Below are 20,566 nucleotides of genomic sequence, written 5' to 3'. Positions count from 1 at the left end.
TGGCTGTATTGGGTCTTCGTTGCTGCGTGTGGGCTTTCTCTAGTTGCGGCGAGCAGGGGCTACTCTTTGTTGCGGTGTGCAGGGTTCTCATTGCTGTGGCTTCTCTTGTTGTGGAGCATGGGCTCTAGGCATGCAGGCTTCAGTAGTTGCAGCAGTCGGACTCAGTAGTTATGGCTCACAGGCTCTAGAGCACAGGTTCAGTAGTTGTGGCGCACGGGCTTAGTTGCTCCACAGCATGTGGGACCTTCCCAGACCAGGGCTTGAATCCGTGTCTCTTGCATTGGCAAGCAGATTCTTAACCACTGCGCCACCAGGAAAGTCCCCTTCTTTCATTCTTGAATGAGGGCAGCATTCATTTTCTGTAAAGTTTTCCAGACAAAAGAAATATGACATATTTTATGCATCTCCATATATAGAATATTTGGTGGGGGTGATAATGGTGGTGTAGGGGAAGTAGAGAGGGAGAAGGAGAAAGAAAGAGAGAGAGTGAAGGAGAGAGAGACACACAGAGAGAGGGTGAATCTGGTGGGACCTAGTTGTTGACAAGGCTGAGCTCACACTGATCCTGACTATCACTATTCGTTCTTCTGGAGAAGAAGAGACTAGATGTGATGGCTGTCACAAGCCTTCCAGTGCCTATTGAGAACAATGGAGACGGGGAGGGGGGCAGAGCCAGGATTCAAGTGTGAGGCTTCTAGTCTCTCAAACCTGTGAGTGCTTTAAACATGTAATGACCTGGAGGAACCCTTCAGGATTTGAAAGGCACAGGGCAGTTTGGGCTGGCTGGAGTGGTATTTAGCTCAAAATGCTGCAGTGTGATGATCGGATGGCACACTGCAGCTTCTCTCGTGCTGCGTCTCAAAATGCTTTTCTTCCAGTTCACAGCAGCAAAGTATATCTTTAAGTTTCTGTTTTCTTTTACAATTTGACCTGACTTTAAAATGAAAGGAAAGAAATATACATATGTTCCCTAAGATCATTCATTACCTGAGGAAGCAGGCATTTGTTTTAGTGGAATCTCTACCACTGTTTAACTCTGTGTCCTTATGAGAAGTCTCGTAAGTTCTTTGCGTGCAGCTGTGAAAACAGGTAAGGATTCTTGCCCCCTTGTCTTCATGTATCCACATGGACTTCCTGGAGGCACCTTAAATTCACCCTGCCCAAAACCATACTCACTGTCTCCTCCTTAAATATCTTTTTCTTTACATTTCTTGGTTTATGTTAGTACCTTCCATCCTGTTGACCAAGTAGCAAACCCCAGGTCATATTTTATTCCTCCCTGAATGTTAGCACTGCCATTAGTCATCAGGTCCTGGCAGATCTACCTTGGCCACGGCTCAGCCATGACCCCTGTATTCTGTCGTCTCCACCATCACTTACCTGATCTCTGACAATAGCTTCTCACCCTCTAATCCATCCTCCTCACTGTCTCGAGCTATCTTTTTTTTTTTTAAAGTCTCCTTTTTTTAAAAAAATGTATTATTTATTTATTTATTTAATTTATTTTTGTCTGCGTCGGGTCTTAGTTGCAGCACGCGGACTCTCTAGTTGAGGCGCGTGAGCTGAGTAGTTGTGGTGCGTGGGCTTAGTTGCCTTGCAGCATGTGGAATCCTAGTTCTCTGACCAGGGATCGAACCCACGTCCCCTGCATTGGAAGGCGGATTCTTTACCACTGGACCACCAGGGAAGTTCCTTGAGCTATCTTTTTGAAATACAGTTTGGATCACTGACTTCACTGCTTAAAAATGTGAAAGTGTTTCAAATTTAAATATGATAAAATTTCTATGTAAAGACATGCACACAACAACTACCAAACTCCCTTGAATAGAAGTCTATCTCCAATCTATATATAGGTAGAGTGTGATTCCTATAACCTATGAAGATTAAAAATATACCACTTGGGCATCCCTGGTGGTGCAGTGGTTGAGAGTCCGCCTGCCGATGCAGGGGACATGGGTTGGTGCCCCAGTCCAGGAAGATCCCACATGCCACGGAGCTGCTGGGCCCGTGAGCCATGGCCGCTGAGCCTGCGCATCTGGAGCCTGTGCTCCGCAACGGGAGAGGCCACAACAGTGAGAGGCCCGCCTACCAACAAAAGAAAAAAAGAAAAAAAAAATATATATATATATCACTTAAGTCCAAATGGCTGGGTTTGGAAATGGTACTACTGTTTTATCAGACATGTGAGTTTTGTGTATTTAATTATGTAAAAACCAGGAAGAACATCTCTCTGCTGTGGTGGACAAAGGGAAGATGAATGCTACCTGTAGGAATTGCTGTGAGGACTAATTGAAAGAATTCAAGTAAAGCATCCAAGGCAGTCACTGCACAAAGGCAGAGGGTCTCAGAATAGCGTGAGTTCAAAGACAGTATGGAAGAGAGGCTGAAAATAAGGCCCAAAGGTAATGGTGGTAACAGTAATAATTAACAACAATGGGTTTCCATTTTTTTTATATGAACCATTTATTTTCAAAGCTGCTCACTGTTTCCTGCTAATAAAACCATTTTATCCTTTACTCATCTATTGATATCTTCCTTACCTTTCAAGCCCATGCATCCTTCCCCCATACCCTCTTGGACAGTTATTCCTGTGGTCATACCATGGTCCTTGTCAACACCACTCTCTGCAGCCTCTCCATGATCTCGATTTCAAACCTCATACTTTCATCTCAGTCTCTCATTTTCCTACCTTCCGTTTAAGACTCTGATTCCATGGGGACCTACAATTCATTGATTCTATGGCATTTCCATTGTCCCTCATCCTTCATGTTTTCCTTCATTTGTTAAACAGCTAAAACCCCATGGCCAATTATTATAAAGACTGACATACAGCAATGTTTTGCTTGTTACTGTCTCATTTAATATTAACTTCTTGGCCAAAATCAACTCAAGTAACTGTAATTTTCTACCTACCTTTTCTTGCACTCTTGTAGCTGAATATACGTGGAAGGAAATATGTAGCTTTGCTGACTAGTCTTGAAATTCATAACTACTTATCTGAAGTTGCCTCTTCATGGTGTTGGGGGTTGCATCGCACGTAGCAGTCAGCCTCTCTCACACACGATCCTAATGATATTTCCTACCTTTTCCTCTCTTCTCAAATCTCCAACACCTTCCCTCTTTCCCTCACTCTTAATTGACCTTGCTTCTAATCTCCAGGAAAATAGTAGCAATCACAATAAAAGTTGTACCAGCTTCCATGTCTGATTTACCTAAGTGGGTCTTTAAGCATCTAATCTGTCTTTCCTCAAAGTGCTATAAAAGAACTGCCCATGCTCTTAACAGGGCCAAACAATCACTTATGCACTAGATCCCATCCTTTTTTTTTTGCGGTACGCGGACCTCTCACTGTTGGGGCCTCTCCCGTTGCGGAGCACAGGCTCCAGACGCGCAGGTTCAGCGGCCATGGCTCACGGGCCCAGCCGCTCTGCGGCACGTGGGATCTTCCCGGACCGGGGCACGAACCCACGTCCCCTGCATCGGCAGGTGGACTCCCAACCACTGCGCCACCAGGGAAGCCCTCCCATCCTTTCTTGAAAACCAAAGAACAAAGCTTCAGCCCAGTGTTTCTCCTCATCATCAACGTTTCCCACCTCGGGGTATCATGCCCATCAGCATACAAGCATGTATTTGTATTTTCCATCTCAACAAATCATCCCTGTCAATCCCATTTCTCTCTTCCTATCACTTCATTCTATCCCCTTTTATAGCAACATACCTTGAGCTGTCTAACTTCACTCCAGTACCTACCTCATATTCCAGTTATGATTCTGTCCCTAGTATTTCACTGAAACTGTTCTTATCGAGGTTTACCAGGTGACATCCATGTTGCTAAACCCAATAGTCAATTCCTGGTCCTCTCATTACTTGGATAGTTAGCAAATTTTGTCACATTCGATCACTTTCCCTTTCATGAAACATACTCTTCCCTTGGATTCTATTACATACATTCTCCTGGTTCTATTCCAGTCCCTCTGGCCACTCATTTTTAGGCTCTTTTACTCCTAATCTCCCTGACCTGTACTGAATTGCCCTAGGACTCAGGCTTTGGAAATCTTGCTTCATCCAGTTTGTGACTTTATATTCTGTCACTATGTTGACGTCTTCCAGATTTGTGTATCTGGCCCTGACGTTTTACCTGCAATTCTGAATCATATCCAAATTCCTGCTTGGTTTCTCAACTTTGATTTATCATGAGCATCTAAAACTTAAAAACAAAACTAAATACCCATTTTCCTTCAGCCTCAAACCCTTTCCAAAACTTTATCATTCCAGAGGTTCCTGCATCTCAGTGTCATCTGCAGATTTCTCATTACTCAGGCCAAAGTCCTTGGAGTCATTGTTAGGTCCTCTTCTTTTCTCACACTCTATATCAAATCCACCATCAAATCTTGGCAGTACTGTCAAAATATCTCCTGAATACCTGATACAATAGGATACCTGATATTTGCTACAAAATAATACTAAAAGACTGGCTTTTGTGATTTATTCGAGCTGAGTGATGGGAATAAAGTGGTTCATCCTATCATTCTGTCTAATTTTGTATTGCTCAAAAATTTCCATAATAAAAAAGAAGTCGAATAAATAAATGAAAATAAAACATAGATGGAATCCTACCACTTCTTACCTCTTTTTTACTACGATCAGGTCTCATGTGAACTATTGCTATAACCTCTCAAGCCTATTCTTACCATACCAGCTGGAGTTAACCTGGAGTTAACACAAGTTAGATTGTGTCAATTCTCATCTTCAAAACCCTCCAATGACTTCCTGTCTCATTCAGAGAATAATCAGAAATCCTTCCTGATCTGACCCCTTTTCACCTTCCCAACTTCATCACTTACTGTGTTTACTGTTTTCTTATTTGCTCACTCCTCTCCAGTCTCACTGGCTTCTCTGTATTTCCTATATATACCAAGAATCCTTTTCCCTCAAGACCTTTGTACTAGTTCCTCAGTCTGCCTAGAATGTTCCTTCCCTCAGACATCCACATGGATCATTCTCTAACTTTCATTAAGTCTTTGCAGAAATGGTACTTTCTCTTGGAGGTTTTACCTGACTGCTAGCATTCCCAGCGTCCTTTTTTATTCTTATTTTTCACCACTGCGTTATTACGTTTTAGTTATTGTTTCCTGAATCCCCTTTCTCGCCACCAGAATACAAGCATTATGTGGGCAAGGATATTTTTATCACTTTTATTCATTGAGCTATTCTCAGCACCAAGAGCAATACATAACCCAGAGTAAACACTCACAGAATAGTTGTTGAATTGAAGCTCCAACTGAAATGTCAATCACCATGTGAAACTCTACATGGTCCTCCAGGTCAGAAGTCATCAGTTTCTCCTTTATCCTCTCCTTTCACTTTGATTACATCCCTATTGTAGCATGTGGCACCTTGTATCTGGTTTTGTGTTAGTTTGAGTACATGTGTGTTTCTCTCCCAATGATTGAGACTAGATCTTATTTATAATTCCGTATCCAAGTGTCTAGTCTCCTGACTTCTATAGACGTTTACTGATTGGAACTGGTATGATAAAAGTGGCAGAGAGACAAATGTGATATTCTTAATAGATTTTTCCTCAACCAATAAAGCAAATTGTGTTACTGAGGAAGATGAAAAGCTGACAGCAATTCAATAAAAACTTGTAAGTTGAGAAACAAAAAGTTGATTTTGAAATTTGATTCCAATATCTTTGTTCATTTTCTGTTTTCTGGCTCTCAGCTAGAACGAATATATGCCATATGTCTCTGAGCGATTAGCTGTGATGCTTGTTTCCTCATATAGGTTTATTTAGCCCCTTAACACAATAGCTTTCTAAAAGGTAGTGGATTTAACATTTGCCTCAGATTTGCAATGGCTTTGTCAGGCAAATTACTCTAGCTCAGATTATCATTAATCTGTCTGACTGGTTAATGGTGTCAATAATGCAAGTGCCTCAGTTAACCTTTTTTAATCAACCCCTCAGGAGCTGTCATTTCATAAGTCAGAGGACAGCATAAATTCTAGAACCTGAAAGCCAGAATTCACAGAGATGCGATTGCTTCGCAGATATCCAGCTGTCTCCTACTAGTACCTAAAAATCGTTAGAATGGAAAGTGATCTTCGGAATCCTAGCCCAACTTCCTGCTACTTACACATCTAGAGATTGATGCCAAGGGAGGGGGTCATTTGCATCCCTAAGGCCACAGAGTAAGCTTCCAGAGTGAGAGCAGGCGTTTATTGAGTACTCGCTGTGCCAGATAACAGGCTAAGCATCTTATATAAATTATCTTATTTCATCCTTACAGCAAAACATTATCCAGATGAGGCTTAAAGAGGTTTACACCTCTGTTATATAGCTAGCAAGAGGTAGAACCAGGATTGAATGCAGGCCTGACTCCAAAACAGGTGTTCTCAATCCCTGTACTTGCTTGTTTCCAGCAGTTAGTGGATTAATCTAGAAGAGAACCAAGCTTTCTTGATAGCTTCCGACTTATGACATGGATTTCTTCTGTAGGCTTCTTTCTGATAATTTTCTGATTCAGTGGCAAAGTTAATTTACATCATTTATCTACTGTATATAAGACACAGTAGCAGACTTTTTATGTGTGCATAGAACGTTATACCTTCCATTCAATAATCTAAAATTACGTGTGGAGTGTGACTCAGTGTATTCACAAGGTTAAGGCTTTGGGGCTGTGAAATTGAACGGCCTGGGTTGCAGTCCTGGCTCAGAATTTTACTAGCTGTGTGGCCTTGGGGCAATTATCGGTGCCTTCATTTCCACTCGTGGAATACTGATAGTACCTGACATGTAATGTTGTGATGAATATTAAACAATGTTAAGAAAATGTGCCTAAAACACTTGCTCATTGCCCGGTACACTGAAAGCACTCAACTTTTTTAATTTAGTACCAGGTGCTAACTGTGGTGTGGGTTGGAAGTGAACAATCAGTGAAATACAGGCATTTCCCAATTCATATTTAGAAAGAACTTTACCAGTTTCACAAACATTAGCCCATTTGATCCTCAGATAAGGCAGGGACGATAATCTCTATTTTACAAATGAGCTTGTGTGGCTCGATTGAGAATGTCTACAAAGCATTGCCTAAGAAGCTACACAACTAGGAAATATTAGAAGCAGGATTTAAATGCAGGTTTCTAGTCCAGTGATCTCTCTACTATACCACACAAAGTAAAAGATATTTCCTAAAAGATGTACATATAAAGTACTGCGGGAGTTCAGATGAGAGAATTAAAACACTTTCATAGGCATCATTCAGTATAATCCTCACAATAACCTTGTGAGTTAGGCAGATAAGGGACTGGTATCTTCTTTTTGCAAATGAAGCAGGGAAGGCTCCAGGATAGCCCCTGACTCGCTCAAGGTCACATGCCTATTTTGTGGCAGAACAAAGACTGGACAGGGCCTTCCAACTTGCAGCACTGTATGCTTTACCTGGTTTTATGCCACCACAGGAAACCCCTGCTCACTGCTTGGGATTAGAGACCAGCTTTTCATGATTGCCGTGGAGGATTCATTTTAGAATTCATCGTGCGTTACATTTTCAACACGGTGTTTACATATTCTTTCCCTGCTTCTCGGTTGAGGACCGGGCAGCAGATGAAGCTTGTTATGAAGGGAGTGTGTTGTGATGGAAAGAGAACGAGACTCAGAATCCAGCCACTTTCTGGCTCTGGCTTAAAGCAGGGCAGAGTCAGCCCTCCTCTCACTCTGCTTCTCTGCAAAATGTAAAACCCTGTCCTCTTTACCTCAAAATGAGTGGTTTAATTTTTCCCATGGCCCTGATGCGTATTGCAATATAAAACCTGTCATCGACAGTTTCCACATGTAAATGAACAACCCATTATTCACTTGTGAGTCGACAATGTGTCCAGAACTGTGTGGGAAACGATGGAGAAGGGAATAGTCTTCTTGGAAACAGTTTAGTCGTGTTTAGTAGGTGGGCAAGACTAAGTGTATCAGTGGAGCTGGAGCAGTGACACATCTAGAAATATTTAGGAAGCAAAATGGACAGAACAAGGTACAAGACTGGTCATTAATGGTGAGACAGAGGGGGTTTTCAAGCATTGTTTAGAGATTTCAGCTTATTTAGATGGACAGATGGTGGGGCAATTTGCTGAAATTAGGATGCTGGAAAAGATCCAGGTTTGAGAATGAAGGTCGGAAATTCAGTTTCGGACACGCTGTGTTTGACATACCTTTACAACTTTCAAGTTGGAATGTCAGGCAGAGCCTTGAAAATAGGAACCTGGAGCCCAGAGGAGAAGTTTGGGTTGGAGATAACATATCAGGAATTTGTCAGCATGTAGATGATAACAGCAGCTAGGGAAGGAGAAGATAGGCCATCCCCATAAAACAAAACGAGAAGAGGGCCCAGAACTCACTCATATTTATTAGGGGAGCATTGGCTGGAACTAAGCAAGATAAATAACTTGAATCCGAAACTTTTCTTTTTCTGTGAAAAGGTAGCTTTTTTATTTATTGTTGCAGTAGTTATTGGATGCAGTAGTCTTTTGGATGTGTCCTAGGTGCGGCAACAGAGATTATGTTAAGGCAAACATTTTTAAAGCCTGTTCCTCAGACCGTATGTTTCTGTGTGTGTGTGTGTGTGTGTGTGTGTGTTTTAAACGATTCAGGTAAAAACAATTTTTAACCAAACTTTAGTGGAAATGCCTCTGACCAAGAAGATGATCTCTGTTCCCCCATCATGCTTTGTCTTGGAGTAGATCACCTCTGAACCTACTTTCCCTTCAAGATAACACTGATTCCAAAGTCTGTGGTTCTGGGGTAAGAAAGGGTGTGGCATTTGGGTGGTTGTTGCCGCTGTCACTTTGGGCCCTATTTCAGTGACCAGCATATTTCCGCTTTGAAATCCTCTCATCACTGCACCCTTCTTGCTCTCACTGAGGAAAGAAAAATGAAAGTGGAGTGGATCAAAAGATGTTAAAAAATCTTTCCATCAAAAATATCGTAGGTCCTTTCTTACAAAGGAACATTAATAGAACTCTTCCTTCTTGAAGCAACTAATTAGTCATTTGGTACATCAAGACAGGGTTTGTTGCTCAGCTCACAGCTGTGACTGAATGTTAATGCCCCGCTATACTTAGCCCTTAGGAGGATATGTGTTTTCTTAATATGTATGCTGGAGACAGGTTACAGATGATCCACTAAGAAACAGAACCATCGTAATCTGTAAACTGTGTTTACTTCTGAAATGTAAATACAGAAGGGCTGAATTCAGCTAATACACACACACACACACACACACGTAATTTTCTATTCCCAATGAAGAATATTAGATTAAAAAAAAAAACAAAAAAAAATTTCTTTTAGTAGATCTCACTCTTCACATCATGAAAATGAGACCCAGGAATGTGGAGTGGCATCTGAAGGCCACCTGAGTAAGCTGAGATGGAACACAGAACAGAACCCAGCTCTCTAAGCATTTCTGAGATCACACTATGTGAAAATGTTATCCAATTAGTCTATTAAAATTTTTACATTTATTTATGCATTCATTTTCTTTTTAAATATGCGCACCAGCAGCATAGGCATACTTTACCTGCAGTGGATATATAGACTGAGTGTCAATAAAATATGAATGGAATGTGACTTCTCTTCTAAAATAGTTCACAGTTGAGTCAAAGAGACAGACCTGTCAACACAACGTGATATGGGCTGCAGAAGATGTGTAAATCAAGAGCAACAGAAGCACAAAGGAGATAATATTTTATGCTGCTTGAATCAGAGGACATGATGGTAGGAGAGCTCCAGCCAGGAGATTTCATTTGAATTGGATTTGAAGGATGAATGGGCTTTTGCCAAACTGAGAAGGAACTGAGTCAGGAGAAAGTAACTCCAAGATAATCAAAATAAAGCAAAACAAAATTAATGAAAGTCAGAATGACAAAGGTAGGGATGGATAGGGTGTTGTGGAGCTGAGTGACCCATTGCAGATGAGTGCATAAAGGTTTGGGCCACATCTCGAAAGTCTTTGCATCTTGTCCCAAGGAATGGAGATTGTATTAATGATAGAATGGCAGCCAGCATGATGTTTTGGGCGTGGAGTTGACAGATGATGTATGTTAGAAGAGTATCTCTGTCAACGGAAGACAGAAGTGGGAGGACCAATGACAAAAAACTAGGAAAAGCTATTATAATGTAATACATTGTAAGTAGGAACCAGAGCAGGGGCCAGATCCGGGCACGGGAGAGTATAGCCTAACCAGAGATAGGTTTCAATGCATACTGCTTAAGGGTGCATTCCATGCCACCACGTTTGACTCCCTGAATCAAAATGTATCGGCATCTACAAAGACTTTAAACAAAATGCCTCATCTCAGCAAAGCAGCACAAGTATTGTTACTGGGTCAGAATGTATGCTTTTAGAACACAGTAGTTATTTTCCAAGAAACCTCAACCAGGTAACCCAAAGCAACCAAGAACCAGAATTTACAAGAAGGAGATGCTTCTTCCTAACACACTCTTCTTGGTCTCCATGTAAAGGTCGAAGAAAGCAAGCTGCCTACATCTTTTTCAGCCAGCAGAAGGAGACAGACTTTATAATTTATTCTCTATGTGGATGTTCAGTGAATGAATTTGCAGTGAATGGATTCTAGAAAGCCCAGGTGATTTACTTCCTTTACTTCAGTCAACTTTATCTTGAACTTGCCTGAACCCCACACTGCCAACCAACTCAGAGTCAAGGAGAAAAGAAATGGAGTAATGAAACTCTGTCTGACAGTACATCGACCAACACAGACCATGACGCTAAGCTCTGAGGATTTGAGGGGTAAATTATGTCTTCAGAGTTATAGGAGAGAACTTCATGGAGAAGCAGCCTGGACCCCTGCTGCTTTCCCAGGAGTGGTTGGTGTGGTGACAGTCGCGACACCCGAACACAGTAACTGGGCAAAGTCCTGACGTCTACTGTTCTTCAGAACCTAGTGTGGTATCTGCCCACTTACAGAGGATCATGGGCTACGGTGGGCTAATTACTAACTGTCTAAACACAGAGATTATGGAGAGTTTATTTTACGTGGCTGGCATTGCCCTATTGTGGAACCAGAGAAACAGGAGTAACAAACTGCCCTTCCAAATTTAGATTCTACTTACTTGTTGGGAAATGATTTGCGCTGGTTTGTCTTCAGCTATTAAAGAACAAATGGGGTGATCAAAAGCCACCTGCGAATCTTTGAAGAAATCTGTGAAGGGTGACATGGCAGTAAATGCCATTGTCTTAGAATGCATTGGTATCACGGTTGATGTTGCCCCAGTAGGACCCAAGAAAGCGTCAGAGCTTGCACCTGAGAAACCTGAGGCTCAGATAAGTTAATGAGGAAGCCAAGACAACCACCCCAGGCTTAAAACTCTTGAATCCACTCCATAGTCTACATAGCATTTTAATGTGACCTCAGTTTGATAGGATAAGCAGATTTCTGAAAATTGGCACATAAAATGGAAATGTTTAGGTTAAATTGTTGTTTAAAACCATTAAGAGCCCACATTGAAGAAACTAGTGGTAAATCTAGGGCAGTGCTAGCGTCTGGTTGGAGGAAGGGCTGAGATCACTACCATGGAAGTGTTTTCTAAAGATGCTTTGTTCATACTCTTAACGCTGAGGAAGTATCAGTTGTCCATATCAATGAATATAATTTTTTTTCATGACCATTAGTAATCTGGGATATTTTTGGAGGCTGCTGGAGATTATAAGAACCTAAAACTCCCTTCCTTGTAATAAAAGCCAGCATCCCCTTTTATATGTGAGTAATGTTTCTATTATATGATCTTAGACATTCTTACCTGGACATGCCCAGATGTTCTTGCCTCTTTTTCCTTTGAAGAATGCCTTTTCAAGGGGTTATGCCAGCATGTCCTAGAACACAGCTATTTCATCTAAATTAGTCAGTTGTGAAAGCTGTCCTTCCTTATAGATACTCAAGGAGTTTGGTATGCAGATCTGACCTTCAGTGACAAATATGTTGCTTGAAGGTTTAGAAAATACATCCTGAAATGACTCATAACAGATGATAATTACACTCATTCTCCCAGTGGTTTCTGAATGCCCAAGTGTCGCTTCTTTCCCTTTAGGAGCTCATGTCTTCTACGCAAAGTACCCATGATCCAAATAGGCCCCTTGTTTTCCCCTATTGTTGAATGATACCAGTACTGGCTCTAGAGGATGAAATCCCAAATTTCATTCTTAATGGTAATATTCATTAACTGTGAGTCCTTTAAAAAAATGTTGTTTCTTTAAATCTCACTTTTACATCTGTAAAATAATGATAATAAAACCATCCTATTTATATAAAAAGAGAGGCAATACATATAAAAATTCTGCTGAAAGAAAATAATATGCAAAACTGTCTACATCCACAAGGCGTACAATCTGATTATGAGGGTTTTCTTTTAAAAAGCAATCTATTGGCCTGAATAATCTTAGTTTGGTAGAATAGATCAGTGTGATGTGTGATACATGGGAGCCCTATCTGATGTTTCTTACTCCTACTTACAGATAGGTCGCTATTGAATCCCACCCACATCCCTCCCTCACTGTAAGTCACAATTCAGCCTTGCAGCAAATTAACACAGTACTTGTAGAGGGATACCTAAACCTTGGGCTATATCCAGATTCATACAGGGTGTTTTTTTGTTTGTTTATCGTGGTAAAATATACAAAACGTAGCATTTACAGTTTTAACCATTTTTAAGTGTAGAGTTCTGTGGCATGAATTGCATTCACCTTACGGCACAACTTTCACTGCCCTCTATCTCCAGAGTTTTTTCATCTTCCCCAACTGAACTCTGTATTCATTAAATACTAGCATCCCATCCCTCCGTCCACCTTGCCCCTGGTAGCCACCCAGTGTGCATATTTTAATTATGAGCGGTAATGGATAAATGAATGCTAACCGCTATAACAAGCCCTCAAATTTATAATGGCTCTCATCTGTTTGACTCTGTAAAGTATTATAGGAAAAGGATGTTCCCGATTGACAGGCAGTTCTTCTCCCAGGTCTTCTCCAGAATTCTTGCAAAAATTTGACTTCTCCATCATCTGTGTATGGTTTCCAAGGTCTGCCTGCCACATATGTGGTTTTTCAAGGCCAGGCCTGGAATCAGCACGCGTTGTGTACGCTCAAGCTCATTGATTAGACCCAGTCACATGGCCTCATCTTGGCTTCAGGGGAGCCAGGACATACAGTCTAGTACATGAAGAAGGAGAAATGGGTTTGAGGAGGATCCAGCCAGTCTCTGTCATATCAGTCAAATTAGGAGTGTATATATGCCCGGCAATCACTATTCATGCCCGTAGAACTTTGTTTTCACTTTTCTCTTTGGAAGCTTACTTTACCCTGGCAGCAAAATAGGTTTTATTTTAAATATCTCCCCAAACAAAATAAAACTGAATGGTAAAATTAAAATGAATATATAATTCCACTGAGATGTAAGAGGTATCATCTAGACGTAGAAACCTTAAGAAACAGTTAAGTGGCTAGAAGGAACTCTTTCTTCACATTCGATTGTGCGAGACCAATGAGGATATAAATGTCTAGAATCATGTGGGTCCTTAAAGCGTACTTCAGGAGTTCCGGTTCTTATATGTCAGCATCCATATTCGTAGGATTTGTCTTCTCTTAATGTGAACTATAAATCTCACCATGATCAGCAGGTTAATTCGTTTGTTTGGAGCCCTCTGAGGAAGTTTTTAATTGGAAAATAAATTGGACACATGTAGATGTGGCTTGAAGAAAAGGCAAGTAGACACGTGTTCCACTTTCTCCTCACGAGGAAGGGCATCTACTTCTTTCACTAAATTGCACTTAACATAACCACAGGACCTCAAGCTCTGTACACATCAACACTTGGCCTCTGCCTTTTCCTTTCCTACAGTGAAGGAAAATGCATAAATGCATTTGTTGACAGTACTGACAAAGACTGGCTTGTGGAATAATCAAAACCCTGATTTCTGTCATTAGCTGAATGCTTACAAAACGCATCTTCCTGCCTACATTCCAGACGCTTCTTATTTTACTAGCTCTTTGTTATGAGTTTTGAGACTAAATTGTAAAGTGTCAAGGGAAAAGACTTTCGTATGCAAGGTTCATGGGAATGGCATAAACTTGAACTCCCCAGAAACCCTGCAACATTTATTTATAGGCTCTTCCAGTCAGTTTACATCCCATAGTAAACCTTCAAGGTCTTGCCTTACATGCAGAGTCAACAGGAAATGAGTAAGCAACCTTTTGGTCTACCTTACTGCTGTTGCTCATTATTGTTATTTTTGATTAATTAATTTATTTATTTTTGGCTGCGTTGAGTCTTCGTTGCTGTGCGCGGGCTTTCTCTAGCTGCGGAGAACGGGGACTACTCTTCCTTGCGGTGCGCGGGCTTCTCATTGTGGTGCGATGGCTTCTCATTGCGGTGGCTTCTCTCATTGCAGAGCACAGACTCTAGGCACATGGCCTTCAGTAGTTGTGGCTCACGGGCTCTAGAGCTCAGGCTCAGTAGTTGTGGCGCAAGGGCTTAGTTGTTCCGCGGCATGTGGGATCTTCCTGGACCAGGGATCGAAACGGTGTCCCCTGCATTGGCAGGCGGATTCTTAACCACTGCGCCACCAGGGAAGCCCCTCTCTTGCTCATTAAGTAAAGGCTGTGGCTAAAAGTATTCATGTGGGAATAATCTTTCCCTGCAACTTTTATTTCCTAGGGAACGAGCAGTGAATACATCCCAGCCTGGGTCCCTTCAGTTTACTGTGGGAAACCTGAAGCCAGAAGCCATGTACACCTTCCGAGTCGTGGCCTACAACGAGTGGGGACCAGGGGAGAGCTCTCAGCCCATCAAGGTGGCCACTCAGCCTGAGTGTGAGTATGAGACAGGAAGGGCAAATTTAGAAAGCATTTGTTTTCGTTGGCGATATCTTTGAATCCTTTCATAATAATTTATTGAGGTGACGGAATGGAAGGAATATTTCTGAAGCAACATGTTTAACCCGAGGGTTTTTAAAGGTAAGATAACTTTAACAAAATGGCCTTCCCACTTTGGCCATATCTCCATAATGACAAATTAACAACTATCAAGGCCTGGTCCATCCACACAGTCTACATGTTCACTCCCGAGTAAGTGACTGACTCTACCCGCCAGTACTTCATCATCAACATTGGGTTTCAGCCTCCTGCATTGATTTTTTCAGATTTTTCTAAGTTTGTCTATAAAAAGTGTAACATCAAAGGAGAAGAAAAATGGCATAGGACTTCCCAACACAGGGATTATTCAAGAACTTACTCATGCACTGAATGCCCTTAAGAAGCTTCCAAAAGTGAATCTAGATTTAAGAAACGTAAAGAGAAAATCTCTATTGGGCAATCTCATTGTCCTTTAACATAAATCACTATATTAAGCTCCATGATCACAAAGTAATGCAGCTGAATGTTATTGGACCAAGTTATAATTTAGCGATTTGTACTTTTATAAAGGAACAGCCCCCAAACTGTACATTTGAAAAATATTTCTGTATTGTACAAAATTTTGATTTTTCTACTAAACGTCTAATTTATTTGGAAAGATTATTACTGATGAGTAGTCTGCCAGCTTTATTTGGTTCAGAGTTTTAAAAAATTGTGATCTAACAGCTAAATGACATGAAGGACTACTTGTAGCAAAGTACATTATTTAGAGATTTAGACACCTAGTTTCATCTACTCCTGTTCTTTGTTTTTGTTTTTGTTTTTTTGAATGATGCTATTTTATCTGTATTCCCAACCATTTTATTTAAAACTATATTTAACTTCAAAATCACCTCACATGCTTTTGGAAGAAGGTGAAGTAGAAATCAGAAAGATTTTCATTGGTACATATGAGAAAATAATCTTTGGACTAGGTCAGTTCTTAAGGATTTGAAATCAGTATGTTGAAGAAGAGCAACAGAGACGTAGTCTGGCAGCTGGTATCATGCTCTGCACACTGGGCTGAATCTCCGTTCCTTCTTCCACTCAGCCAACGCTACAAAGACCAGATGAGGACGAATTGCAATAAAGTATTTGTTGGGGGTGGGGTTATGACTAAGCTGGACAAGTCTTAGAGATATTTGCCTCATAGAAATAAAACCTCACATAGCATCTTTAAGGGCATAGTAATGTACAGGTTTCAGATCACATAAAAAGAAACGAAATTGAGTTATTTGTAGTGAGGTGGATGGACCTAGAATCTGTCATACAGAGTGAAGTAAGTCACAAAGAGAAAAACAAATACCGTATCTAAAAAAAACAAATACCGAATCTTAAAAAAACAAAACAAAAAAAGTGGTTCTGAAGAACCTAGGGGCAAAATGGGAATAAAGACGCAGATGTGCTAGAGAATGGACTTGAGGACACGGGGAGGGGCAAGGGTAAGCTGGGACAAAGTGAGAGAGTGGCAGTGTATATATGGACATGTATACACTACCAAATGTAAAATAGATAGCTAGTGGGAAGCAGCCTCATAGCACAGGGAGATCAGCTCCGTGTTTTGTGACCACCTAGAGGGGTGGGATAGGGAGGGTGGGAGGGAGGGAGGCACAAGAGGGAAGACATATGGGGATATATGTATATGTATAACTGATTGACTTTGTTATAAAGCAGAAACTAACATACCATTGTAAAGCAATTATGGTCCAATAAAGATGTTAAAAAAAAAATGCAGCCTCCCAGGCAGGACAGGCTAAATAATTTGCAGGACCCAGAAGCTACAGTAGAGCATTAAGCCATGCTCCACGTGGGACCCTCCTAAGCGTGAGATCTTGTGCAACTTCGTTAGTCGTATGCCCACAAAGCTGGTCCGACTTCCAGGTTTCTCTTCTTAAGAATGTTTTGTTGCTGTTTGGATTGAAATCATGAGATAATGCTGATTTCCACTTTGCAGTGACTATGTTCACATGTAATTTGAGTCATCAATTTCTTCATTGACTTTTTTTTTTAATTAATTAATTTATTTTTGGCTGTGTTAGGTCTTCATTTCTGTGCTAGGGCTTTCTCTAGTGGCGGCAAGCGGGGGCCTCTCTTCATCACGGTGCGCAGGCCTCTCACTATCGTGGCCTCTCTTGTTGCGGGGCACAGGCTCCAGACGCCCAGGCTCAGTAGTTGTGGCTCACGGGCCTAGTTGCTCTGCGGCATGTGGGATCTTCCCAGACCAGGGCTCGAACCCATGTCCCCTGCACTGGCAGGCAGATTCTCAACCACTGTGCCACCAGGGAAGCCCCTCTTCAATGACTTTTCACAGATCGTATATATACAGAATCAATAACTTTTAAGAATATTTGGTATTTTAATCAATAAACTTGAATAAAAACAAATTAAGTCAAAATATATATTTTTGAAAATGGTATATGCCATGTTGTATACAGACTGATAGTTGAAAAACCCATAAAAACTTCTGTAAAACAGTCTGGTTCAATTTTCTCATGGCAGAACTTAAACTTTAAAAGAATGTTCATTTTCAGAAGATCCAATTTCTATGGATCGTCTGAATTCTTCACTTCCTAATCCAACTATTATCCCTGGAATTGTTTTAGTGTACTTTTCAAGGCTGACTGGCTATTATTACATTACATTTCTGATGAAAATTCTACATAGTCAGTTTCACTTCTAGGACTGAGCAACATTATTTTTCTTCTATTAATACCATTATTTTTAAGTATCCAGTTTGAAAATCAATATCCAGAATTTTTTTTTTGCGGTACGTGGGCCTTTCACTGCTGTGGCCTCTCCCATTGCGGAGCACAGGCTCTGGACGCGCAGGCTCAGCGGCCATGGCTCACGGGCCCAGCCGTTCCACGGCATGTGGGATCTTCCTGGACCAGGGCACGAACCCGTGTCCCCTGCATCGGCAGGCGGACTCTCAACCACTGCGCCACCAGGGAAGCCCCCAGCATTTTTTTAATTCACATTTTTAAAAACAAAGGGACACTTCCTAGCCAAGGGAAGGAAAGTCTTTTTCATTTGTTTACTGACTAATAATAACGCCTCATTTCATTAAAAACATTACTCATGATACATTTTTAGTATAATTAATCAAAACAATAAGTCTGTGATTATTTGTATTACACATATGGCCTTAACCTTTATAAAGTAAAAACAATAGCATAATTCAACTTACAAGTGTGTTTAATGAACACCCACTGTGTTCCTAATACTTAAGAAAGCATATGTGTGTAATGAAGTAACAGCACTTAGGGCTCTCAGAAGCTTCCTGAGGAAGCAAATATTTTAAATAGGTAACAGCAACAAAACAAGTAAGGAAACCTGTAAGAATTTGTTAAATGAAATATTAAAAGTCTGAATCACAAGATTGGTTTATGAGCCCATTACTTGTGACGGCCGAGGCATATGATGCCAAGAGCTCAGCCTCTGTGTACCGGTGCCAGATCGAATCTCGGAGACAGAGTTTTGGGCAAAGTAGAAAAGAATAGCTTTATGCCTTTGCCAGGCAAAGGGGAACACAGCAGGCTTCTGCCCTCGAAAACTAAGTGTACCAACCAGGGAGGATTTGCTGAGGAGTTTTATGGCAGTGGTTCAAGGGTGGGGTTGCTGATAAGATTAGGGTGTGTACAGGGTTTAGGCTCTTTAATCTTTTTTCGGGTAATCTTCTTGATGAACTTTCTGGTCCCTTTAGTCTGGCCTCAGATGGTCTCCTCTGGCATAAAGAATGCTAACATCTTCATTTGCTGGGTGTTAATTCTATAAAGGGCTTAAAGGCAGTGTTATGTGTATCCCTTGAGGCAGCAGCGGGACCCTGCCCCAAGGCTGCACTATTGTTCCTTGACTGTTCCTCCCTTGTCTCTACATCCCCTCCCTTCCCAGATTAGCAACTGTTCAAATCTGCCCTTTGGATCTCAGGGAAGGTCATGGAGGCTGGAGTCTGTTCCCTACAAGAAACGGGGGACATGAAAATGCTTCCATGCCCGGGAGCCCCGTAGGGTCCTGCTCGGTCTCACATATTGTCTAGGTAATTTTTTATGCCTTAATCATATTGTGCTTACCTCCTCAAATAAGTGCTTTATTACAAAGACAGCTGCTTCGGTCCTTTGTATATATCTTCCATTCTTCCTCATTCAGAAAGCAGTCTGAGAATTTATGTAGAACTCACTGGGTGCTGGTTTCTGTAAGCATTTACTTTGCTTAAAAATTAGCATAAATGATGATAAGGCATAAAATAAAAACTAAACACCTAACTGAATAAAAGGTTACTGTTGGTATTGTTGTCTCATATAAGTTATCTTTCTCCAGAAAATGAAAGTAGAAAATCATTCTGGGTTTGAAACATTCAAAGTATCTTGAAGTTTTTTCATTAAGGGCAGTGATAGTGGTCTTACAATGCTAACTGTATTTTGGCCTTTAATCACACCTTTGTTTTATTAAATCACCTCTCTTCTTACCACTGTATGGAGTAAGGATTATTTCCTTTGCAGGCCATTGTTTACTTGCAGGGTGACCTGATTGTGTTTCATTAAGAATTGGATAATTGTCCTTGGATAATTAATCTCTTGCTGAGGAGATAGGTAGATAGGAACAGTTCAGCCTAGATAAACAGTACTTTAGAATATCTTTTACATGTGCAAAACAGTAAACTCCTTCAATTCATTTAGATTAAGAGTATTGTGTAGCTTACTCGCTGTCTTTATTACAGACATTAGGATAAATAAATTATGTTATCAGGACTAATAGGTACGGCATGTGTATTTCATCTTCTGTTGTTAACACAAAATGCCATTTTAGCAATTTAAAAATATTTCTAGGATAAGGAACACTTCATCTTCTCCAAACCTGCTCAATAATACACCAATTCCTGAGTAAGATGGAACACCTTAGAGATCCTGTGCTTCATTTCCTCCTCTCCCCACTCCCCTCCCACCTCCCGTCCCACCCCCTCCCCTCCCTCCCCTTTCTTTTCCCTACTCTTTCTTCTCTCTCGACTTCTTATAAGCTCATCCTTCTGTGTTTTTAGAGGAAGTTCAGAGGCTGATTTTATTACTTGGTTAGAATTGCAGAATTTAGAGGCAAAGGTGGGGGGACGTTTTCATTGTTCTCTCACTGACAAAATGATCTTATCTGTTGAAAATGGGTCTCGTCTGGTTAGCATTTGCTTGCTCGTTTTATCACTGTTTTTCCAAATGTGATGTAGTAATTGTACACTGAAATGACATAGCTTTTATACAAATTGAATTTCAAGGTTTCCATATTATTTGAAAATAGCAACTCTGTTATGAAAACCATATTCTCAAGGAATAAACACTGATGGAAAACATGTCTGAAATATAAATCAGCCAGCAACTGTTTCTAAAAAGTGCACACGTACTGCAGTAATCATTTAAAGAGATCAGCAGCCCAAGATCCAGTTTATGAAATAATCACCCAGAATACAAAGGCTTGATTTATAGGAAGGTCTGTGTCTCCTGATTATATCTTCCTTTGGCTAAACCCTTGCTCTTCCCTCTGCCTTTATGGTGTATAATTTCTTTGCTGTATTATCAGCCAGATTTAAGTCCCCGTGTGCTTAAGACTTGTCTAATCTTTTCACACCACA

The 20,566-nt window shown here is 40.9% G+C and overlaps 1 protein-coding gene across 1 annotated transcript in view; it reads left to right on the top strand.

Moving 5' to 3' along the window:
• The window catches only part of LOC137204224 (netrin receptor DCC-like), a 190,869-nt gene that overhangs the window by 102,099 nt on the left and 68,204 nt on the right, over positions 1 to 20,566 (top strand). Inside the window, exon 5 of the mRNA XM_067701461.1 lies at positions 14,717 to 14,871. Coding sequence (XP_067557562.1) covers positions 14,717 to 14,871 — 155 coding nt within the window. The remainder of the gene's footprint in view (positions 1 to 14,716; positions 14,872 to 20,566) is intronic.

Source organism: Pseudorca crassidens, chromosome 12 (genome assembly GCF_039906515.1).
Source record: "Pseudorca crassidens isolate mPseCra1 chromosome 12, mPseCra1.hap1, whole genome shotgun sequence".
NCBI classification, from domain to species: domain Eukaryota; kingdom Metazoa; phylum Chordata; class Mammalia; order Artiodactyla; family Delphinidae; genus Pseudorca; species Pseudorca crassidens.
Note: the sequence above shows the minus strand (reverse complement) of the source record. Positions and strands in the feature narration are given on the sequence as shown.